General features: G+C 45.3%; 1 protein-coding gene across 1 annotated transcript in view; it reads right to left on the bottom strand.

Annotated features, from left to right (window-relative positions):
* The window catches only part of c3h18orf54 (chromosome 3 C18orf54 homolog), a 55,646-nt gene that overhangs the window by 6,363 nt on the left and 23,006 nt on the right, over window positions 1-26,277 (bottom strand). The window contains 3 exon segments of the mRNA XM_038790525.1: window positions 2,645-2,718; window positions 11,909-12,049; window positions 19,300-19,405. Of these exon segments, the coding sequence (XP_038646453.1) occupies window positions 2,645-2,718; window positions 11,909-12,049; window positions 19,300-19,405 (321 nt within the window).

Raw genomic sequence — 26,277 nt, 5'->3', positions numbered from 1 at the left:
AAAGTGGTAAGTTTTAGACAGCACCATAAGAGAGAGAGAGAGAGAGAAAGAGCACGCAAGAGCGAGAGAGAGAGATGAAGCGAAAAATTTTTGTGGAGTGAATTCCAGCACTTAAAACCTAGACAGCTGAATCTAGAGCTGCAAATGATCAGACAAAGGAATTAGGACAAGAATCCAACCATTCTGTCTGTACTGCACCAAAATGTCCAATGGCTATAGTTTTGACATTCTTTAAAACCCCAAACATTTATAGCAAAGTATATGAGTCAATGTTCTGTGACGGGGCACCCAGAGTCAAGACATGGGCTGGGAGTGGTAAAGATAAGTGGGAAGAGGAGAAAAAAATGAAAGAGGTGGGAAGATTAGAAAAAGGATCAGGTAGAAGGAAAACAGAAAACCATCTCCATTGTGGAAGTCAGGAGATGTTGGTTTATTAACCTCTCTCACCTCACACTTGGCAGAAAGCAAAAGCAGTTGTGGGGAAGAGCAATGAGAGGGTCAGAAAACATTCACGATGGAAGGGAACAAAGGCAAAAATTATTTTTATGGAGGAGGGGAGTTGGAAAAGTTAGACACAATTCTCAAGAGAGGTGGAAGCAAATGCATTGTAGCACCTCTGAGGCAGGGGTAAACAAGTTATTAGACTACTCTGCAGTTACTACTGCCAGTTAGTGGCAGCTTCAAGAGGGCCAGCAGATCCGGGCTGCAAAGGCTCTTCTGTTTAGGGGCTTGACAGAACCTGGGACCATTTGGAAGCTTGCCTTTTCCATGAGAGATTGGGTGGAGACAGAAAATCTGATTAGTGGCACATTCGATGTTGTACCAAAGAGCACATCAATATCAGTCTCTGGAGCAGGGAATTTATAGAGCCCAGAGAGTGCAGTCATGTAAAATTGGGCTGGATGACGGGGTTTGCACGCCCGTCGCTTTCCTACTACCGCTAGAAGGTGGAAGACCACCTGCCTGCCCGCTGGCTGTTTGAGGCCCTGAAGTAACCAATTGAGGGACACTCAAGGGCTTTCCCCAGCCATCATTACCATTGATGGCGGGTGGGCACTACCACATATGGGAAGTCAGCGAGATATACTTTGATGGCTTGAGTGGAGAGAACCCTTCTGACTAGGCACCTTCTGGCCCACAGTGGGGCCCCACCGATCAGCAAATGTCATCCCTGATGCAAAATCCCTTCTTCCCTCATGACAAACGCCACTCCATACCTGGGCCAGCCTGAGGCCCTGGCAAGCCTCATAAACTAACCTTGATTTTTGGGCCTTCCCCCTGGTGGCTGTTCCAAGCCTCTTGCAGTCCCAGCCATGACTAGCTCTCCCACTGGACCTCCTAGGGCGCAAGAACTGCCAACTCCCCTGATTGACCAGCAATTCTGGGAGCAGGGATAGAGCAGAATCTGCACTAAATCCTTGACTGCAGACAGTTCACTGCCCGAGGATTGTAAAATCCAGTCAGGGCCTCCGTAACTAGCTGGTACACAGCCACCCATGGTTTGGTGCAGTAGCTGGTGCAAAAAGAAAGCTTTGAGGGGCCTTCTGAGAAAGTGTGCTAAAAAAAAAAGGCAGCACTCTACAAACCACATAAACTGAAGGGAGAAGGAGGTGGGTCTCAGTGAACAGTTGAGCTTGGAGAGGGTGTCTGTTTGGTGTGTGTGTGTGTGTCTCTCTGTATGTGTCTGGTGTATGAGTGTCTGTTTGGTGTGTGTATTTGTCTGTCTGGTGTGTATGTGCGTGTGTGTCTGTTTGGTATGTGTGTGTCTGTTTGGTATGTGTGTGTCTGTTTGGTGTGTGCGTGTGTGTGTGTGTGTCTGGTGTGTGTGTGTATGTATTTGTCTGTCTGGTGTGTATGAACGTGTGTGTCTGTCTGGTGTGTGTGTGCGTGTGTCTATATTTGGTGTGTGTGTATGCGCGCGTCTGTGGAGGGGGTGGTGAGGATAGGAAATAAATTAGGGAATGATGCACATTCTTGGATCTTCAGAGGAGATTGGGCTGGCCCAGTGAGGCTAGTAAAAAGGTGGGATTCAGCAAAGACAGCCGATTGGATGGTTTTGATCTTGGTGACAAAGAAATCCCTGAGCTCCTCACATTTAGTGTTGGAGGTGAGGCTAAGGAGGAATGGGAGGGGCGTTTATGAAGAGCTGCAGTAAAAGAAAAGCATCAAGGCCTCACCTTCGAATTCAAGGACGGTCTTACAAAAATAAGGTTAATGTGGCTATGAGGCTGAGGGAGGGAATTCCAGGAGCTCGGGGGTCAGGCAGCTGAAGGCACGACCGTAATAATGGCATGATTAAAATTAAGGGTGCTAAATGCAAAATTAAAGAGCATTGAGATCATGAAGCATCTGAAGGCAGTTACAGGGATGGAGAGAGGCCATGGAGAGATCTGAAAACAAGGGTGACAATTTTAAAATTGAGGTACTGCTGGGTCAGCAGCCAATATCGGTCAGCAAGCATGGGAGTGATGGCCGATTAGGATTGTGCAGCAACTAAACTGCACACAATGCCAGCCACCAGCTCACAATTGATCACTCAATGGGTTAGCCAACCGACATAATAATTTACCTCGCTGCCCCCTGACAATGGCTTTGCTGTAACATTAAAATCTGTAGGTCAGGGCCCATTTATATACCAAATTACCGTTGTAATGATTTGCTGCCAGATGCCTCCTCAAAATCCAAGCCGTGTGTCTGAGACATTATGTTTTCAGATATCTGTTCAGAAAAATAGGTATTGTTTAACAAAAGGATAACATTGTAAATATAATAATTCTTTGTATAGCAATATCTTAAAAAATATCTTCAGGCACTAACTTCAGTACACCAAGTGCCACTAAAAAGTAGAGTTGCTTTTAAAGCCCACATCCATTTAAGATTTGCACTTATGCCCAATATCATAGTATCTTGATTACACTCCTGTGTAAGATGCTGAAAACTCTGACAAGAGTGCCTTCTCTCACCATTGTCTCCAGTTCCTCTGACCAAATACCTTCCTTCTCTCTCTATATATACCATTGACACTACAGACATTAATCCTCTGAGCCCCAAATATATCATCCAATCTGTCCTTCCACCGTCTCATCTCCTCATGATGCTAATACCAAGACTCATTGCATTAACTGCTCGCAGGACTTAGAAATTCTGCAATTCTTTGCTCGTACTTTCTCCAGCGTGGTGGTTTCCTGGCCATTGATCTTTTCACCCAGAAGAGCAGTTGCATCGCCAGCATGTGGTCCTGAGGACATGGATCCCATGCAGGAAACAGTTCAATGAATTCTGGAGGTTGGGCAAGCTGAGTATTGTGGGGCAGTTCTCAGCTCACAGTCTTCACTCTTTCACCTCCCTAGCAGTCTCCAGCACAGATATGGAGGGGAGAGCGGCAACGTCACTGGACTAGCAATCCAGAGACCCAGTTAATGCTTTGGGGACAGGGGTTTGAATCTAAATTTAAATTCAGTTCATAAAACCTGGAATTAAAAGGTGCTCTAGTGGTGATCGCAAACGATTTGGATTTGAGCAAAAATCCATCTGAAATGAAATGAAAATCGCTTATTGTCACGAGTAGGCTTCAATGAAGTTACTGTGAAAAGCCCCTAGTCGCCACATTCCGGCGCCTGTCTGGGGAGGCTGGTACGGGAATTGAACCGTGCTGCTGGCCTGCTTTAAAAGCCAACGATTTAGCCCAGTGAGCTAAACCAGCCCCTGGTTCCTTAACGTCCTTTAGAGAAGGAAATCTGCCATCCTTACCTGGTCTGGCCCACATGTGAATCCCAGATCCACAGCAATGTGACTGACTCATTTAATACCCTCTGGTTTGCTAGATCATTTCACTCAGTTGTATCAAACTGCCATGAAGTCTAAAATGAATGAAACTGGACGAACCAACCAGTATTGACTTAAAACCCGAAAATGACAATGGCAAACCCAGCCCTGTCGACTCTGCACAGAAAGTCCTCCATATTAAAATCTGGGGGCTTGTGCCAAAATTGGGAGAGCTGTCTCACAGTTGTATACAGCCAATGGGGAGTCCTCAACATCAACTCTGGACCGCATGACGTCTCATGGTATCAGATCACACATGGACAAGGAAATCTCATGCTGATTACCATTTACAGTCCTCCCTCAGCTAATAAATCAGTACTCCTCCTCTACGTTGAATATCAACTGGGAGATGCACGGAGTGTGGCAAAATGTACTTGTGTAGGTACTTCAAATGTCCATCTCCAAGAGCGGCTCCACCACTGACAGACCTAAGCGACACAGCTGCGAGACTGGGTTTGCAGAAGGTGGCGAGGGAACCAACAAGCGGGAAAAAAATTATGTGACCTCTTCTTTCTCAATCCACCTGTTGCACTTGCATCTGTCCAAGACAGTATTGGTAGGGGTGACAAGCACATAGTCCTTGTGAAATCCAAGTCCTGTCTTCACATTAGGAATACCCTCAATCATGTTATGTGGCACTACAGCCATGCTAAATGGGATAAATTTCGAACAGAAACAGAAAATGCTGGAAAAACGCAGCAGGTCTGGCAGCATCAAAGGAGAGAGAAAATAAAGTTAACATTTTGACTCTGCATGATTCTCCTCCACAGTTCTGAATGTACCATGTTTGACCAAGTCTTTCTGCATATGCCAATAGCTTGCTTCAGTATCTGAGGAATCGCAAATGGTGCTGAATATTGTGTAAAAATCAGGAATATATCCCCATTTCTTGATGGAAGGTGTTCATTGATGAAGCAGCTGAGGTTGGCCCCAGGACCACTAACCTGGGGAGCTCTGGCAGCAATGTCCTGGACTGAGATGATTGACCTCCAAGCACTACAACCATCTTCCTTTGTGCCAGATATGACTCCAATCAGCAGAGAGCTTTTCCTCCCAATTCCCATTGACTGGAGATTTGCTCAGGCCCCTTGATGCCACACTCGGTCAAATGCTGGCTTGATGTCAAGGGTAGTCACTCTCACCTCAGCTCTGGAGCTCGGCTCTTTTGTTCACATGTGAACCAAGGTAATAAGGGCAGGAGCTGAGTGATCCTGGTGGAACCCAAACAGTGTCTGAGAGCAGGTCATTGCTAAGTAAGTGCCAATTGATAACATTGTTGACTGCCTAGTTTCTGTTAAGGTATGTACTCCCTTGGTCCTAACTCTTTGCCTTTTCCTCCTGCAGAAGGAGAACCTCTAATTCCCAGTTAGGGGTGGAAGTGCCTCCTTGACCATCCTGATGGAGGTGGTACTTGTCTGCCAGTTTCCATGCTAAATCTCAACTACCTTAGGCAATTTACTTGTCTTTCTCATGTAGCTGTAACTTGCCAGAGCAGCTGGAGCAGAGATGGTGCATACCACCGAGACCTGACAGGATGCCCTGTTCAGCACCCCTGATTTCCACCTATTTCTTGGTCCTTCTGTGAAGTGCTCTTTTCCAACTTGTGCACGGTGTTATGGGCAGGAGGGGGGTCCGTTCAGCAGCACTAATTTATTTCCCTCATCACCCATCCGTAAACAGGAAAGGTGTTTTCACTTGTATTCCTTTTAATAAGCAGTGGTGTTAATTTCCAACCCCATGGTTTTTGTGTGATCCAATTTCTACTAATAAACCCACAATAAACTCAAGGTAGGAGGAATTCAAAATAACTAGTTTACTATATGTGTGTGAAGGGGAATGCAGTAAAGAGAATATAAAGAAAGTTGCACAGTAGAAAATAAAATATTCATTTGGGGAGGTCCAGAGTCAAGTCTCATGAGGATTCATAAGACCATAAGACATCGGAGCAGAATTAGGCCACTCGGCCCATCGAGTTTGCTCCGCCATTCAATCATGGTTGATATTTTCTCATTCCCATTCTCCTGCCTTCTCCCCATAACCCCTGATCCCCTTATTAATCAAGAACCTATCTATCTCTGTCTTAAAGACACTCAGTGATTTGGCCTCCACAGCCTTCAGCGGCAAAGAGTTCCAGATTTACCACCCTCTGGTTGAAGAAATTCCTCCTCATCTCTGGTTTAAAGGATCGTCCCTTTAGTATGAGATGGTGTCCTCTGCTTCTAGTTTTTCCCACAAGTGGAAACATCCTCTCCACGTCCACTCTATCCAGACCTTGCCGTATCCTGTAAGTTTCAATAAGATGCCCCCTTATCCTTTTAAACTCCAACGAGTACAGACCCAGAGTCCTCAACCATTCCTCATATGACAAGCTGTTCATTCTAGGGATCATTCTGGTGAACCTCCTCTGGACATTTTCCAAGGCCAGCACATCCTTCCTGCGATAGGGGGCCCAAAATTGCTCACAATACTCCAAATAGGGTCTGACAAGAGCCTTATACAGCCTCAGAAGTACATCCCTGGTCTTGTATTCTAGCCCTCTTGACATGAATGCTAACATTGTATTTGCCTTCTTAACTGCCGACTGAACCTACACATTAACCTTCAGAAAATCGTGAACAAGGACTCCCAAGTCCCTTTGTGCTTCTGATTTCCTAAGCATTTATCCATTTAGAAAATAGTCTATGCCTAATTTCCTCCTTCCAAAGTGCATAACCTCACTTTTCCACATTGTATTTCATTTGCCACTTCATTGCCCACTCTCCTAGTTTGTCCAAATCCTCCTGCAGCTCCCTGCTTCCTCAATACTACCTGTCCCTCTACAGATCTTTGTGTCATCTGCAAACTTAGCAACAGTGCCTTCAGTTCCTTCTTGTAGATCATTAATGTATATTGTGAAAAGTTGTGGTCCCAGCACAGACCCTTGAGGCACACCACTAGTCACCGGCTGCCATCCTGAAAAAGACCCCTTTATCCTCAGTCTCTGCCTTCTGCCAGTCAGCCAATCCTCTATCTATGCCAGGACCTTACCCTTAACACCATGGGCTTTTAACTTATTTAACAGTCTCCTATGTGGCACCTTGTCAAAGGATTTCCTTCACAGAAGTTGGCAAGTTGAACACCAGTGTGATAAAAGTCCTTTCCCGTGGTGTTGACTTCATAAGATGAAAAAGACATGCAGAGATGAATCAGTTTTTATAGGCGATGATTCAGAACGTCCAGCAGAGTCAGGACAGGCGGGACCAGTTGTTCTGACCAGTGCTCCTCCTGTGTGGCCTGGTTGCAGCTCAGGATGGCAACATTAACTTTTCAAAAATTCAGAGTCTTAGGTCATGTGACCTTACCAGGCCACAAGGTCTTCAACAACAAAGAATGTTTATCCACCGTCTGGAATTCGTCTGGGTCTTCAGGACTGCTAACCCCCCTGCCATTATCGGTTAAAAGGAACGTTTGAGAACCCACTGTCTTAGTAAACTTGCGTACTCTGCCGGCAAGTCTGGTCCATCAAATGCAAATTGCCTTTGAGTAATTCCCTTTGAAGTTGGGCTGTGCAGTCCTCAGGTAGTCCGTTAGAAGCTCCTCCGAGCTGTGACATTTCCGACACTGACAAGGCTTCTTTTGTCACAGACATAGGGTCAGTTATCTTAATGGTCTTTGTGGGCCAAAGGATTCAGCTTACGAAATAACCGTAAACATATACTTTACAAAATTATAGCGTTAGGTTTCGCTGCATTGCAATTATGTATTTGAATATTAAACTTTGCACTTCAAACAAGTTCTTATACTAGCAAAAATTGAATTGATGATTAATCTACATTTAGACCGTTGTAGCTTTCAGGACCAACACATTACTTCATTGGACACACTATAAAATGAGGGTTTAAGTGATGTTCGCTGGTGCTCCAATGTCACAGATATTAGGAGGAATGCCAACAACTACTACTGGCTTATAAGAAGGAGAGAGTGTTGATTTATTTTTTAATTAAGTGAAGTACACATCAGACCAATGCTGAATGCATAGATGATAAATCAGCAAGCAATGTCTATATGACATCCAGCTTGGGTTTACAACTTTTACGAGGAAATTAAATCAGAGAGTTATTACTTGCAGAGATTTGAGGTTGAGGGAAGTAATACATGAGGGTAGGACACTGTGTAATGAGACAGCCATTAAGCTCAAAAGACAGTAATGAGCTAGGTAGCAAACGGAATGAACAGAGTTGAAACAGAAGCACCCCAGGCTCAATGACTAATGATGACTCAGTTCCTACACACGTCTAGGTTCAATATTTCATTATCTGCTTAATGAGATCATCGATGTTCTTTTCAAAAACAAGCATAACGGTGTCCAAAAATCAGAAAATATTCCTTGTTGCTTGGTCTTTAAAACATATTTTCCCTGTCCCCATCAATGTGTTATGACGATGGGAAAAAAAATCCTGGAATTATACACGGAAATATTGGACTTTTAAAAAGACCTATTTTCAAAAAGGAGACCGACCCTGAAGATGGATGAGAATGTACTGCTAGCCACCGACAGGAATAGCGAAAGGGAGTTTCTCGAAGGAACAATGGATACCTTCCCTGTGGTTCCAGACAAGTTAATTCTAAAAGAATCCAAAGACTGATTACCATCTCTGGGAAAGACAAAGGAACATAAATGCAATTTCACCAAAGACCCTGGGTATAATAGCCTCTAATGATTAGTGGAATCCAGTTCGTATACAGAAAAACAAGGATTAAAGGCTAGCCAAGAGGGTTGGTCTGTGTGCGCGTGCTGTAAGAAAAGCAGCCGGAAATTTGTCACACTGGTGATGATATAGTAACCGAGGCAGGGTCTCTGCAAAATAGTCAGCTTTTGCAGGAACATCTAAAACTTTCTTTCAAGCTGCACGGTAGCACAGTGGTTAGCGCCAGGGTCCCAGGTTGAATTCCCGACTTGGGTCACTGTCTGGAAGCGTGGGCGTCCTCAGAGTGCTCTGGTTCCCTCCCACAAGTCCCGAAAGAAGTGCTATTAGGTAAATTGGACATTCTGAATTCTCCCTGTGTACTCGAACAGGTGACGGAATGTGGCCATTCGGGGATTTTCCACAATAAGTTAATTGCAGTGTTAATGTAAGCCTACTTGTGACAACAAACATTGAATATATTCAAGAGGCAGCTAAATATAGCATTTGGGGCGAATGGGATCAAAGGCTATGGGGAAAGAGCAGGATTAGGCTATTGAATTGGATGATCAGCCATGATCATGATAAATGGCAGAGTAGGCTCGAAGGGCCAAAAAGCCTCCTTCTGCTCCTACCTTCTTTGTATCTATGTAATAAAGGTTATTATTATCAGTGAAAGCCAATCAGCCAGCAGAAGGATCGCATCTGGAAAATGAACTGAAATCTCTCACCCGAACTAGATAACACTTGAACCCAAAGTATCAACGACTGGAATAAACCTGCATCAGCCGCAACACGTCATCCTCTACTTCTCGCAACACTCGTAACTTTTTATTTATATTTACTTATTATTGGACTCAATTCTTACTTCAAATCTGTATGAATGTAGATGCATGTGTTTTACCATTTCTGCCTACCTTTTTAGTAGTTAATAAAAAACTCATAACTCAAAAAAGCCTGGTTAAATTGGCTTCTTTTTAAACATGATTATTAGGAAGGGAAAAGGCATCTAAGGGAAAGGGAACCTTGTTAGCTTAAACCTTTGTTGCTACCAGCAGAGGGTGGGGTCAATAAAAACACGGAGCCAATCATCCCTCCACACTGGGTTTGTACAATTTGGAGGTACCCCAGCTGGACAGTAACAAATTGAAGGGTCTCACCCAGATCAACTATTTTGCAGAACCTCACCTGGGACTGGCCGTAACAAATTCCAAGGATAATTTTTAATACTTTAGTCAAACGGTCAGTTTACAGGTACTAACCTCAACCGTAAACACTAAGAGTTTACTTTGCTGTGAGGCGTTATTGCAATCGAGCATGACAGTTTATGCGTGTGCAAATTTCTGGTGGAGTATTGCATGGGCTGGTTTAGCACAGTGGGCTAAACTGCTAGCTTGTAATGCAGAACAAGGCCAGCAGCGCAGGTTCAATTCCCATACCGGCCGCCCCGAACAGGCGCCGGAATGTGGCGACTAGGGGCTTTTCACAGTAACTTCATTGAAGCCTATATGTGACAAAAAGCAATTATTATTATTATGCCTAGTGGTCAGAAAGATAAATACGGAGATGATCAAAATCACCTGCACAGTTGAGAGTATCGAGCAGCAAAAAAAAGCTTTTAACGTGACACTGTGAATGATCGATCATTTTATAATGGCGAGTGAAGAGTGATGTAGCTGCAGCAAATACCAGTAACCTTTGTTATTTTATCACGGCAAACACAAAAACTGCTGGGAAATAGGTCTCTAAACTTGCTATGTCGTATTTTCACAGAGGAAAGACAAAATGATGTGGCTAACTATCTCTTAAAGCTCAGAATTCTTCAGCCACTTACTGAAATTTATCTTGCCTACTTTGTTTGCATTTTCCGAAGTTTGGTCTATTAGACTGAAGTTAAGGAGGGTGGAAGAGTCATTCTAATATTCTGCCGTAAGAAAAGGGTTTTTAATGAATTGAAAATTTCATTTTAATTCATTTGATTGGATTGCTCTGCCAGGAGATCGAGGAATGGTTGCCATCTCCTGAAAAACCCCTGCACTGACCCCCTTAGGGCAAATTTCACCCTCTCCAATTTAATAAACCCCGCCATATCGTTGACCCAGGCCTCCACGCTTGGGGGCCTCGCATCCTTCCACTGAAGAAGAATCCTCCGCCGGGCTACTAGGGACGCAAAGGCCAGAACACCGGCCTCTTTCGCCTCCTGCACTCCAGGCTCCACTGCAACCCCAAATATTGCGAGCCCCCCAGCCTGGATTGACCCTGGATCCTACCACCCTCAATACCATCCTTGCTACACCCTTCCAAAATTCCCCCAGCGCTGGGCATGCCCAGAACATGTGGACATGGTTTGCTGGGCTCCCTGAGCACCTAATACACCTGTCCTCGGTCCCAAAAAACCAGCTCATCCTTGTCACGGTCATATGAGCCCTATGCAGTACCTTAAACTGTATGAGGCTAAGCCTCGCACACGAAGAGGAGGAGTTCACCCTTACTAGGGCATCCGCCCATGTCCCCTCCTCAATCTCCTCACCCAGCTCCTCCTCCCATTTTTCTTTCAGCTCCTCCACCGAGGCCTCGTCTACCTCCTGCATCACCTGGTACACTTCCGAGATCCTCCCCTCTCCAACCCATACCCCCGAGAGCACCCTGTCCTGGACCCCATGCGGCGGCAGCAAGGGGAACCCCGCCACCTGCCACCTGACAAACGCTTACTTGCATGTACCTAAAGGTGTTCCCCAGGGGGGAGCCTGAACTTCCCTTCCAGCTCACCCAGGCTTGCAAACTTCCTATCTATGAACAGGTCCCCCAGCCTCCTGACACCTGCCCTGTGCCAACTCAGGAACCCGCCATCAATTCTCCCCGGAACAAACCGGTGGTTCCCCCGTATCGGGGACCCCATCGAGGCCCCCACCTCCCCCCTGTGCCGCCTCCATTGCCCCCAAATCCTGAGGGTAGCTGCCACCACCGGGCTCGTGGTATACCTCGTCGGAGGGAGCGGCAGCGGCGCTATTGCAAGCACTTCCAGGCTCGTACCCACACAGTATGCCATCTCCATCCTCTTCCATGCCACCCCCTCCCCGTCCATTACCCACTTACGCACCATCGCTGCGTTGGCAGCCCAATAATACCCAGAGAGGTTGGGCAACGCCAGTTCCCCCCCCCCCCCCCCCATCCCTGCCCCGCTCCAAGAACACCCGTCTCACCCTTGGAGTCCCGTGTGCCCCCGTCTTTCTGGACTAATGGGAGGAAACCGGAGCACCCAGAGGAAATCCACGCAGACACAGGTAGAACGTGCAAATCCCGCACAGTGACCCAGCGGGAATCGAACCTGGGACCCTGGCGCTGTGAAGCCACAATGCTAACCACTGTGCTACCATGCTGCCCTTCAACCAGAAATTCAAAGATTCTTTTCCTTTTACCTTTCTGATCTCCTGTTCCTCTGTGCATTCGTCATCAAGACTTTGCTGCACCGTTTGTAAGCTGAACAGCATCTGTTTCAGTGCTTCAACAGGTCCATGGTGCTTTCCTCCAGAAATTCCTGATAAACCAGAAAGATTTCTCTAAAATCAAAAAAGGAACAAAGCACTGAGTTGAAAACCTCAAAGTAAAGAAAGCTTTATCTGCTCCGTCATTCCATGGCTGCATCGGTAAGAGAAAGTCAAGGTCCCACCTAAATAAACATTAACCTGTCCATCTCCGTCAAATGATGCCTGATCTGCAGTGCATTGCCAGTTGTCACTTGACATTTACAACATTTCATCTTGTGATTTAAAGGCTTCCATACTCAAATCTTATTTTTGAAAGGTTATATATCAATTTGCCTTTTGAGGCAGTTGGATAATATCTACTTTTGCCAGGAGAGTTACAATTACATCCGTTTTCAACCCAATTTGTTCCCTGATCATACGTCCATCGCCGGTCCCCCAGTTGTGTAATCTGCTTATACTAATTTTCCTTCTTGCCCTCCATATTACCAGTAATCTATTTTGGAACATCCCAATATGGGAAAGTACTATTGTTACATATGCAATCCCACAGCAAGTTTGCAGGCAGCAAAGTTCCACAAAGCAGCAATGTGATAAATGACTAGTTCATATTATTTTATAATATTAGTTGAGGATTAAATATTGACCAGAATAAGGGAGCTGCTCAGCACTTTTCCAAATACTGCCAGAAGGTCATTTACATTTATCTGAACATGTAAATTGCCCCTCAGTTTAATGTTGCTCCCAAAAAGCAGACAATCTCTGAATATCGACAACATGGCATAATTTAAAATGGAATATGCAGTCCTGTTATCCTTGACAACATCCCCCATCCACCCCTCAAGCACTATTAGCAAAGCAGATGAAATGATTATTTAAATCATTTGTCATTTGTGCAACCTGCCTGTGTGCACATTGACTACATGTTTGCCTACATAATTGTTTAATAGGAAACATGATATGGCTAAGACAATCTGTTTCTATGATAATGATTTAGGAATAAAAATTGGCCAGGTAACCAGGGGCAACTCCTCTGCTCATCTTCAAAATAGTGTCATGGGAGATTTACGTCCATCTAACAACGTAGCTCTGCTGCTGTACTGCACTGGAGTGTCAGTCTGGATCGTTGTGGTTGGGACTTGACTCTACAACTTTGACTTAGTGGAAGGAATGCTGGCATTTGGTTGTGAAGCATTTTGAAAAGTGCTGAGGGGGTTTACAAGTTATATAAAGACAAGTTCTTTCCTTTCTCCATCCAGATTATTTATCGAAAGGTGTTTCCTGAGGAATGTCATTTTTGAGAAACTCCTTTCTGTTGTCATTTTGCTTTCTGTAATGTAGTCATGTATCATGGTGACATCATGCTTATTAATAATAATAATCTTTTTGTCACAAGTAGGCTTACATTAACACTGCAATGAAGTTACTGTGAAAAACCCCTAGTTGCCACATTCCGGCGCCTGTTCGGGTACACAGAGGTAGAATTCAGAATTCTCAGAATTCAGAATTGAACCCACACTGCTGGCCTTGTTCAGCATCACAAACCAGCTGTCCAGCCCACTGAGCAAAACCAGCCTTTCCATTTACCACTCTTTTTGATAGAGTGCCTTTTGTGGTACTTGCAGTTACCAAAAGAATTTGAAAATGTTTATGTTCACATCTATTGCATTTCATTGAATTATCCTCTCATTTATTTTGAAGAATTCTTTAATGGAAAGGTTGGTTAATGGAACCTATCTGTCCTGATAACTGCAAAAGCGCAGTCATTTCATCTGTCTCAAACTCAAGAGTATAACCCATAACTGAGAACGAGTAACTGAAATTTAAACTAAAATTTTAGGATTTACTCCAGCTGCCTTTGTGGAATTCCTTTAACTTTTTTAAAAAATCAAGACTTATGGAGAGTTATAATCGCAGTGTCCACTATACCTTAGCATCTTTCCGGATCTTCAGGTGTAAAGCAACATCTCTTAGCTATTTAGCTACCTTAAGATTGGTTAACTTCTTAGTATAATTTCACTTTCGATAATAATCTCCACTAACTAGACTCAGTACAGCAGTGCTTCAACGCTCCCAATTGGCCACTCCGCAGAAGCTGAGCCAACATATTTCTCTCTCTTTATCTCTTCTGTTTTCTGCTTCACCAATTCAAACGTTTGTATTACTCATCTCTTACCTGTCCTACCTCTACCTTTACTACCGACATGCCTAATAAAAAGACTTTGTTTGTTTGATTTATTAGATCATGTAATCCTTACCTTTCTCACAGATTCACTACATATTATTTACATTTATTTTTGCTCTCATTTTTACCTTCCAATTAAGCACCATTTTTTAAAGTTCACATTTCACCCCATCTTCAATCTTGTCAAAATCTTCAGCTTTTAACCTTCTGCCGGTGTCCTTTCCTGAAATTTCATATTTACATTTTTCCCCGTACTGATCTATGGTTCTGTTTAACCAAACCATACTTCTCTTTATTCAGGACAGGATTCTTTTTGTCTCCCTAGGATTAGTTTTTCCCCCCAATAACCTGTCGCATCATTAACACATCTTTTTATTTTATTTTGTTACACTGAATCAATGTCGCAGTCATTACTTTTCAAACATGCTACATTAGGTTGCCAGTCTGCTCCACTTCACCCAGAACAAATTCAAAGTAGTACTTTGGTTAGGCCACTGCCCCCTCGCCATATTTTTTAATATGTTTGAATCCCTACAGTGCAGGAGATGGGCATTTGGCCCATCGAGTCTTCGAGGCAAAGCAAAGGGTGGAGGGGTGTGCCTCCTCATCAACTCCTCCTGGTGCTTGGATGTGGCGACTCTGGCGACCTACTGCTCCCCAGACCTGGAATACCTGACCGTGAAGTGCCGCCCATATTATCTTCCACGTGAGTTCACTTCAGCCATTATCACAGCGGTCTACATCCCACCCCCAGGCAGAAGTGAGGAAGGCGCTGGACGAACTATACACAGTTATAAACAACTACGAAACAGAACACCCGGAGGCCTTGTTCATCGTGGCCGGGGACTTCAACATGGCCAAGCTCAAGAATGTACTGCCAAAATTCCATCAGCACATCTCCTGTCCCACCAGGGGTGACGACACTCTTGACCACTCTACTCATAAATCAAGGGCGCCTACCGTTCCGTCCCCCGACCGCACTTTGGGAAATCAGACCACAAGACGGTGCTCCTTCTCCCGGCATGCAAGCAGAAACTCAAGCGGGAGAATAAAGCTAAGAAGGTTGTGCAGTGCTGGTCCGAGGAGACAGAAGAGCTCTTACATGACTGCTTATAGACAGTGGACTGGTCCATATTTAAGAACTCAGTGACCAACTTAAATGAGTATGCCGCCACCGTCACAGACTTCATCAGCAAATGTGTGGACGACTGCGTGGCAAAGAAAGCAGTACGTACGTTCCCCAACCGGAAACCATGGCTCAACCGCGAGATTGACTCCCTACTGAAGGACAGATCTGAGGCGTTCAAGGCAGACGATCCTGTCCTCTACAAGAAATCCAGGTACGACCTCCGCAAAGCCATCCGAGATGCCAAGAGAGAATATCAAACCAAGCTAGAGTCACAGACAGACTCTCAGCGGTTGTTGCAAGGACTAAACAACATAACGGGCTACAAAGTATCTCTGGCAGCAGCTCACCCCTCCCCGATGAACTCAATGCATTCTATGCTCAGTTCGAGCAGGTAACCAACAATCTGCTGTCGAGTGCCCCAGCAGCCCATGATACACCCATACCCACCATCACAGCTTCCAAAGTCAGATCGGCCTTCCTGAAAGTGAACCCACGGAAGGCGATGGGCCCGGACGGAATCCCTGGTCATGCACTCAGAGCCTGCACAGACCAGCTGGCAGAGGTATTCACGAACATCTTTAACCTATCCCTATTCTACTCCGAGGTCCCCACCTGCTTCAAGAAGTCCACCATCATACCAGTGCCAAAGAACAATCAGGCAACGTGCTTCAATGACTACTGTCCGGTGGCCCTGACTTCAGTCGTAATGAAGTGCTTCGATAGGTTGATCATGAAGCACATCACCTCCATACTCCCAGAACGCCTTGATCCACTGCAATTTGCATACCGTTGCAACCGGTCCACATCAGGTGCCATTTCCCTGGCCCTACACTCATCCCTAGAGCATCTCGAAAACAAGGACTCCTACATCAGACTCCTATTTATACACTACAGCTCCACCTTCAACGCCATAACCCCAGCCAAGCTCATATCAAAGCTCCAAAACCTAGGACTTGGCTCCCCACTCTGCAACTGGATCCTGATTTTCTGACCAACAGACCACAATCAGTAAGAATGAACAACAAAACCTCCTCCACAATAGTCCTCAACACCGGGGCCCCGCAAGGCCGCGTACTTAGCCCCATACTCTACTCCCTGTACACACATGACTGCATGGTAAAACTTGGTTCCAACTCCATCTACAAGTTTGCTGACGATACGACCATAGCGGGCCGGATCTTGAATAACGACGAGTCAGAATACAGGGAGGGAGATAGAGAACCTAGTGGAACGGTGTAGCAACAACAATCTCTCCCTCAATGCCAGCAAAACTAAAGAGCTGGTTATTGACTTCACGAAGCATAGTACTGTACACACCCCTGTCAGCATCAACGGGGCCGAGGTGGAGATGGTTAGCAGTTTCAAATTCCTAGGGGTGCACATCTCCAAAAATCTGTCTTGGTCCACCCACGTCGACGCTACCACCAAGAAAGCACAACAGCGCCTATACTTCCTCAGGAAACTAAGGACATTTGGTATGTTCACATTAACCCTTACCAACTTTTACAGATGCACCATAGAAAGCATCCTATCTGGCTGCATCACAGCCCGGTATGGCCACTGCTCAGCCCAGGACCACAAGAAACCTCAGAGAGTCGTGAACACCACCCAGTCCATCACATGAACCTGCCTCCCATCCATTGACTCCATCTACACCTCCCACTGCCTGGGGAAAGCGGGCAGCATAATCAAAGATCCCTCCCACCCGGCTTACTCACTCTTCCAACTTCCTCCATCGGGCAGGAGATTCAGAAGTCTGAGAACATGCACAAACAGACTCAAAAATATCTTCTTCCCCACTGTCACCGGACTCCTAAATGACCCTCTTATGCACTGACCTCATTAACACTACACCCTGTATGCTTCATCCGATGCCAGTGCTTATGTAGTTACATTGTATATGTTGTGTTGCCCTATTATGTATTTTTTTAAATTCCCTTTTCTTCCCATGTACTTAATGATCTGCTAAGCTGCTTGCAGAAAAATACTTTTCACTTTTCCTCGGTATACGTGACAATAAACAAATCCAATCCAATCCAGTCCACTGACCCCTCCAAAGAGAATTCTACCCAGACTCATTCCCCCCCCCCCCCCATCTCCATAAACCAGCGCACTGATCATGGCCAGTCCACCTAACCCGCACATCATTGAACTGTAGGAGGAAGCAGCAGCACCCGGAATAAACCCACGCAAGCACGGGGAGAAAGTACTAACTGCACACAGTCACCCAAGGTTGGAATTGAACCCGGGTTCCTGGTGCCGTGAGCCAGCAGTGCTAACCACTGTGCCACCATTCCACCTTTTTCTTTTTGAAATTTAATCCAATTTCATTTCAAGTCACGTTGTAACCTCTACATCAATTGTCAAGCTAACCCTGAAAAGCAAAATTCCCTCTTTTACATCTACGCCAGGATTAACTCTTCTCCCAAGCCACTTTCCAATCACATTTTCAAACTACCAACTATTCTAGCCTTTGATCTTCCATTCACCACAATACCTCTGCGGCTGTTGATCTACTAACTCGCCATTTTCAACTTCAATGTTTCACATTTCTGTTATTGTTTTTCACAAGGTACCTTTTTGTTTTGCTTCCTGATGTCCAAAGAGTATAAGTATGAGCATACCTGGGGCAAAACAGACTTACACATTGTTGACATCCTCAGAGATCACCCTGAACCAAATCGATAGTGCAACCACCTATCTTAAACTCGACTCCCCCAATAACAGGCTCAGACTAAAATTAAACACTGTTTCTCCATGACTTTCCTTTGCTCATTCAGCAAAAATGCACCTGCTGTGGCCAGAAGATGACATTAGTTATTTATTTACCACATCTTTCAATCTTTTCTCTAGTTTCTCACCTTCTCAATCTTTCCCATGTTCTCCATGTTTGTTTGGACAACGAGACCCATCTCTTGTTCCTGCAACCCTATTCTTACTAAACATCTGAACACCCGGCTCATGCATACTGATGTAACGAACGATTTCCTCTCCTCGGGCACTGTCACTTCGAAAATAAGCACCTTCAACCCCGCTACCTATTCGCTTTATGATATAAAAGTTTGCATTGTTTTCCAATCTTTTAAGAATTTGAATAAGAGCAGGAATAAACCAGATGGCCCCTCAAGCTTGCTCAGCATTCGATATAACCATGGCTGATCGTCGATCTCAACTTCATTCCCCTAGAGTGGCGCAATGGTTAGCACTGCTGCCATACAGCGCCAAGGACCCAGGTTCGCTCCCGGCCCAGGGTCGCTCTTCGTGAGGAGTTTGCACTTTCTCTCAGTGTCTGCGTGGGTCTCATCCCCACAACCCAAAGATGTGCAGGGTAGGTGGATTGGCCACGCTAAATTGGCCCTTAAGTGGAAATTTTAAAAAAAAATCTTTGCTCCACTTGATTCTGTGATCAAAAATCTATCAACCTGTGTTGCTGATACTGAACAATGGAACATATATAACTGTCTGGGGTAGATAATCCATGGGATTCACAACCATCAGTGCTGAATGATTGACTCCTCACCGAGGGTTCATATTCGCCAGCCAGTGCTGGGGTGGATGTTTTCCCACCTCTATTTGTTTTAAAAGTCATATTTGGAATAAACTGAAACAGTGTTTGTTTGTTTAGCTGTCAGTTGGGGGGTGGGTGGGGAGATGAGCCCACGGCACAATTCAGGTCTTAATTTAACATTAGTTGCCAATTTCACTCAGAGATCCAGCAGTCGGAGGAAATAGAAAAATGACAAACTGGTATGGTGATACTCTTCTGATGTTGTGGCTCAGGGCACTATTGGAGCAGAGGAGGTTTTATCCTCTATTTAACCACGATATTCTGGAGCTGGGAGTTCTTGATATCATGCCAAAGCAAGAAAGGATTCAACTCCCCAGAGTCGACATCTCCCATATCAATGAGCACAGCATAAACAAATATATATACAAACAAAAACAAAATAAGATTGTTCCACTCAGTTGAATGAGAAACAGTAACCAGTCTGACCTTCCCTCTACACTAACCTGATGGCCTGTATTTAAAAAGTCCTGATGCGAGTTATCAATCAGAGCAGGGTTTGAAGCTTCAAAACAATCTTCTCCGTTGTTGCCCACAGGCACCGGTGATTTGCTAGATAGACAACAGGAAAAAGAGAGTTACAGAGGAATTCAACACTCAATCCATCACGAAAGACCAGATCTGAGATATTCCCCTTCCAAGGCACTGAATCTTGCTGACTTAGGGTCCATGAGCGAGAGCAGCTCTCTTAAGATACGAGACCCTGTGCAGCAAATTTCTGGCAGAAATTCAGCCCAGCCTCACCGCATTCACACTTTCCGGCAAGTGGCTGCATTCAGGGGTAACCACGTTGTCAAACACGAACAGAAAATGCTGGAAATACCCAACAGGTCTGGTACCATCTGTGGCACGAGAAACAAGTGTTAACGTTTCAGGTCTGCGTCTGTGAATGACCATCCATCAGGTGCGGGAACAGTTAGAAATGTATAGAGTGAGTAAGTAAAAGGGAGGGGAAAGGGAATCAGAACAAAAGGGAAAGTCTGTGATGGGGTGGATGGCAGGGGAGATTCAATGACAAAAGATTTCATGGATAGAGAGTGGTAAAGATAAGAGGTAAAAAGATGTGACTAGCCACTGTTTGAAAGCAAAGTCAAAGAAATGAGAGAGAAAGGAGAGAAAAATACAAAGAGACAAAAGTAAAATTAAACAAACTGGGGATAGAGTTATGATCCACAATTATTGAACTCAATGTTGAGTCCAGAAAGCTGTAAAGTACCCGGCTGAAAGATGAGCCAGCGTTGAACTTCAGTGGATCACTCAACAAGTCAGAAAGGTCAAAGTGGGGGCAGAGTGGAGTATTAGGACGAGAGGCGATTGGAAGCTCCCGATGCAGACTGAACAGAGCTGTCTGGTTTCCTTGTTCAACCTTGAACTGGAAAGGTTTGTTGACTTTGCTTCTAATTTCCTCCTTTCTCTCACCATCACATGGTCCACCTATGACTCTTCCATTTCCCAAGTTAAGGAGAAAAGGGATCATTATCTGGAAATGAACATTTTTGCTGGGGAATGAGGGAAAGGCAGAGCAATGGCATTAGGTGAACTGCCTTTGCAAAGGGCCAGCAGATACATTGGGTTGAATGGCTTCCTTCTTTCCTGCAATCAGTCTAAGATTCACTATCTTTATATCTGGGGATAGCGCTGTCTACCAATATTGACTATAAGCCCACTGACTCCCATACTACAACTTCCCATAGACGTCATCCTTTTCTTCAAATGAGGATTTCCCCCCCACGATGGCTGTCAGGGCCCTTAACCATGTCCACACCATTTCTAAGATCTCTGTTCTCACTCCAACCCCTCCTTTGAAACCAAGATAAGATTGCCCTCGTTCTCACCTCCCATCCCTGCAGCTTCCATATATAATGGATCATCCTCCTCCATTTCCTCCACCTCCAGTGGTACCACAAAACACATCTTCCCCCTGCCCTCTCCTCTCAGCACTCTGAAAGGATCATTTCACCTGCAACACCTTGGTCCATCTCCAACACACCCTCTCTTTTCTACCACACCCTGCCATGCAAGAGCAGGAGATGCAACATAGAACATAGAACAGTACAGCACAGAACAGGCCCTTCGGCCCTCGATGTTGTGCCGAGCAATTACCACACTACTCAAACCCACGTATCCACCCTATACCCGTAACCCAACAACCCCCCCCCCCCTTAACCTTACTTTTAAGGGCACTACGGGCAATTTAGCATGGTCAATCCACCTAACCCGCACATCTTTGGACTGTGGGAGGAAACCGGAGCACCCGGAGGAAACCCACGCACACACGGGGAGGACGGGCAGACTCCGCACAGACAGTGACCCAGCCGGGAACCGAACCTGGGACCCTGGAGCGGTGAAGCATTTATGCTAACCACCATGCTACCGTGCTGCCCCATCTGCCTTTTTATCACCTCCTTTCTCACATTCCGAGTGAGAGGGGTAATTGTAGACATTAGACATTACATTTCAATTAGTTTAAAACAAAAATTAATTTTGATCATATCCATTATTTACTGGAGAGATTCAGTTTGGACTGTGCGGCAAGCTGCCAATGGTAAGAAGACACCCCAAGGACACAATTAGCTGGGGCTAGTTCTCAGGGAGGAACTCCACAGGTGTTAGCTCTCAAGGCCTGTAATAACAATGTGGGATAGTCTACCATTTACTCTGACGCCAGGGTGTCTGGAGATATCGGAAGGGAGGCGAGAATGACAGAGCTGTTTGTCTAGTGTAGCATCCATAACCCGAGAGGATCCATTAAACAGCAGGGATTCCTGACAGGGAGGGTGATTGGTAGGCACAAGCCAGATAACAGACCACCGATATAAATAATTGTAAGACAACATATACATGCCTTTGCACTGGTTGGATATAATTACGTTAAGCATACACTTGTTGTAATTGGTTAATTGCTCTCGTATACTATGTGTGATGTAAACCTAGTCGACTGGCATGAATGGACATAGATAACTAGTAACAAATGATTGGTATATGTTAATTTCTTGTAGCCGAATCGGAAGTAGATCTGTCTGTGCAATCCTTGAATCAGGGCTCTCTGGCGTGCCAATGTGGAATTCCATTAGCCTGTGTTACAGCTCGCAATAAAGGCTTCATTTGCAACTCCAAGAGTCTTTGTCTGCATGAGTTAGTGAAGGACACCATTGCCGAATAGCTGTATTATTTCCCCTCAACACAAGGCCCCAAACATCCCTTCATGTGAAACAGCAACCTACCCTTTAATTTAGTACACCATACTCGTTGCTCACCATGCCGTCTACTCTACAATGGGGTAAATAAATGCAAACCAAGTGTCTGCTTTGTAGAACACCTTGGTTCAGTCTGCTGACCTGATCCTGAGCTTCCTGTGCCTTTCATTTTAAGTTGCCACCTTGCTCCCACTATGGGCTTTATCCTTGGCCTGCTGCAGTGTTCCAACGAAGCTCAATTCAAGCACAAGGAACCTACCTAATTTTGGGCATTTTACAGTCTTCTAGGCTCAACACTGAGCTCATCAATTAACATCTATTACATTTCTAACTTTTCCCAGTTCTGATGAAAGGTCACAGACCAGACTCGAAATATTAACTCATTTTCTCTCTCTATTGATGCTGTAAAGACTTGTTTTTTACACTGCCCCCCCCCCCCCCAGAGATCGTCAGTATTCACGGTATTTTGCTTTTGTGAGATATTGGACATTTGCATTCTGTCCTAATGCATAATTCCTGACTTCCATGTGGTTCACTATTTCAAGGCACACTCCTATTGCCACTTTAAACTTTCCACCTTTGACATCCGACTTGCTTCATAAAACTGAGCAAGAGAGTAAAAAACATTAGGAATGGTGGGCAAGATTTAATGCTACCCTGCCAATGGGTTTGAAGGTGGGGGGGGCACATAATTGTCTTACCCTGCTGCAGCTGGCATTTAACTGGGGGCGGGAGGCCCAGACCAAGCAGCCATCTGGTGTCACAATATACATCCATGTATATAATGGAGTGCAGACAGGCAGTGATTGACACACAGGATGACCAATGAGCACACAGAACACAGCAGCCAATCACCAGATAGGAGACGACCACTATAAAGCCAGAGGGCACCAGTTTCCCGCTCCCTCGGGATCCAGCCTCTGAGACAGTCAGAGCTCGTGAGCATTAGCCAGTGCAAACACCATGTGGTAGTCAGTTAGTCCGGTCAGGCTAGCCTCAGGTCTCCAGTCAAGTCAGCATAGTGTCAACCCACAGTTGAACATGTAAAATAGTTAGATGTTAAATAAAATTGTGTTGCATCTCATCAAGTGTTAGAAGTCTGTCTCTCGCTACACTGCATCAAACGCAGTTCACATAGACCCAGCCTACCAAACACATCACCTGGCACGTTTCCTTGAGTGGGCTGACGGCGCGCATGGCAGGTCCTCCTTAATGAGCTGCATCTGACCAACAGAGGGCTCCCTGCCATGACCTCCCTCTCAGCCCTCCTAGCCAGGGCCTGCCAGCTTGACACCTGGCCAGACTCCAAACACTTACCATTTCCGATCCATTGCCACATGCCTCCTTCTGGCCTAAAGGGCTGGAGAGCTGCTGGTCTCTGATTGGCCAGAAACTCTCAGTGACTGGTCAGCACCAGAAATCCCACCACCAGCCTATTAACAGTCAATTGGTTGATAAATGGCAGCAGGGCAGCCGGCGTTCCCCTCATGGGGAATCCGCAAACAGCATAATTCAGCCCAGCATCTCTTCAGCTTGCTGCAACTCAATTCTTTGATTTCTGCCTTCAATGTCATTTGGATAGGAGAAGACAATTCAGCCCCTGTTCTGCCAGTGAAGTAGATCATGACTGATCTGTATCTCAACTTCAGAATGTACTTATTTCTCCATTTCCAGCCAGTTTGCTCCATTTGAATATATTCAGACTGCTTTTCTATTGGGTTTTTGAAAAATATATATTTTTAGAGCCTATGATGCTTTTTGTTTTTTAACCACCTGTTTCTCTCTCGTTCTTGCTTTACAAAAGATCTGTTTTCAGACAATTATATTTACTAATCTCAATGTTATATAGTTATTTTGGATAGCTGAAGCATGGCCATCACCTGTTCTCCCATCTCCTCATGCTTTGATCAGTCCCATAAAGCTAGATATGCACGATGCAAAGATTGTGATCCTGTCCAAATACAAGGGCATTCACAGGGGCAGCAAAACCATGGAGACATTTCCCTGCTGAGCAACATGAGAAATGTATTTCCCTGTGTTGTCAATGTCAGCCTGCAGATCTTGGTTGAACCTTTCTACCCTGACTCCCAGTGTGGTTTCAGAACTGTATGATCTACAACTGACAGCTGCAAGAGAAACACCATGAATAAAGGAGACCAATATACCGTCAGCATTTTCACCAAGGCATTTGGCCACATGATTAGAGGTGGCCTATCTATGCTGCTGGAGAACGTTTCTCAGTGTGACCTCCCCTTTCTATGACAACATGATAGATAAGGTCAGCTATAACAGGCAACATCAGACCCCTTTGAGATCTGCAGAGTGGGGTCATATCGATGTATGAGGAGCGATTGAGTCGGTTAGGATTATATTCGCTGGAGTTCAGAAGAATGAGGAAGGGATCTCATTGAAACCTATCAAATTCTAACAGGGTTTGACAGGGTAGATGTAGGAAGGATGTTCCCAATTGTGGGGGAGTCCAGAATCAGGGGTCAGTCTGAGGGTATGGAGTAAACCATTCAGGACTGAAATGAGGAGAAATTTCTTTACCCACGGAGTGGTGGGTCTGTGGAATTCTCTACCACAGAAGGCAGTTAAGGTCAAAACATTGTATGTTTTCACGAAGGAGTTAGAGGTAGCACGTCAGGCTAAAGGAATCAAAGGATTTGGGGGAAAGTAGGAACAGATTACAGAGTTGGATTATCAGCCATGATCATAATAATGGTGAAACAGGCTTGAAGGGCTGAATGGCCTACTCCTCCTATTTTCTATGGGTCAACACCCCCTTAGGCAAATTCTTCACTTTGCTGTTATCACATGCCTTGAGTTCATCTAACTGAACGGGTCTACTTGCATTTGAGAACTGATAGACAGCTGTTCAGCCTTGCCCACCTGAGATGCAAACAAAAGTGCGCCAAGTCCCCAGTGGGGTTCTCTACACTGACAATGCCAGGCTAGTATTGCATATCAAGGAAGACATTCGGTGGCAAATGGACAGACGCTCTCATGCCTGTAAAAGGATTTGGTTTGAACAACCACATCAGGAAGATGAATGTCACGGTCCAGGACATTATCTTGCAGCCAATCAGCATCGACAATGTGACTCTGAAGGTTGCTGATAGCTTCACATACCCGAGCTCCACAATTACCAGCAATCTGTCACTTGATGCTGAAAACAAGCTGAGTAAGAGAGCGCGGAACAATGTCATCCTGACTGAGAACACCAAGCTGCGAGTTTTTCAAGCCTGCATCATCAGTGCAATCCTCCTCAGTAGAGACCTGGACAACATATGCGAGGCAGGAGAAAAGACTGAACAGTTTCCACCTTCGCAGTCTCAGATGTATCCTTGGCATTGCTTGGCAGGACAAGGTCACCAACTTAAGAGGTCCTGGAGCATACTAGCATGCACTCATTGCCAAGACGTTGACAGCTTGGGTGTTCTTCAGTTGGACTGAAAGACCTTCTATACAATCAACTGGTCACTAGTTTATGATTTGTTGAATGTCCTTACCTTGGCTACAAGGACATCTACAAACCTGATGTGAAGTTGGTGGACACAGTCACATGCAACTGGGAGGTAGCTGCCAACAATCGTGGCCTCTGGAGGCTGACTGCATTTATCTGCGCCAAAGCTCAGCTAACTGAGAAAGGACCCAGAGGAAAGAGGCCAGTGAATCATTCGTCTTCTCAGCCTGCCGTCTTCGTCTACAGGAAATGCAGCAGAGACTGCCATGTCAAAGTGGGGCTGCTGAGCCACACCAGTCAATGCTTGACTGAATTGCATGCCACAGTGTACACCATCTATTTATGGGGCAGAAGGCTGTCAAAAAAGACTATAAAGCACCTATCCTTGTTTTACCTGAGGTATGGTTTCAAACAATATTGTAAACTGCCCCTTTCACTTTTCACATGCTAACAAGTCCACTTTGCATTTTCCTTTCTTTTTACGATTCTAACCCTTTCAACAGAAATTACTGGAAAGTGATCAGGAACAAAAGCTCTTGATTTTTTTTGCCCACCCTGGAACATCCCTTCCTGTGCTGCAGCTGGGATCAACTAAATCAGAAAAATAGGGGTCAGACTATTATCAGAGGTGGGCAACCTGCGGCCGGAGGGCCTCATGCAGCCCATTGGGGTTCGGAGTGCGGCCCATGTGACATTGTGCTGAGTGTTGTCCATGCGCAGGGTTGCCGCCTTCCACTGGCTTCCGTCCATGTAGTTGTTTT

Source organism: Scyliorhinus canicula, chromosome 3 (genome assembly GCF_902713615.1).
Source record: "Scyliorhinus canicula chromosome 3, sScyCan1.1, whole genome shotgun sequence".
NCBI classification, from domain to species: Eukaryota; Metazoa; Chordata; class Chondrichthyes; order Carcharhiniformes; family Scyliorhinidae; genus Scyliorhinus; species Scyliorhinus canicula.
The sequence above is the reverse complement of the archived record's forward strand: the minus strand, read 5'-3'. Positions and strand labels throughout refer to the sequence as shown.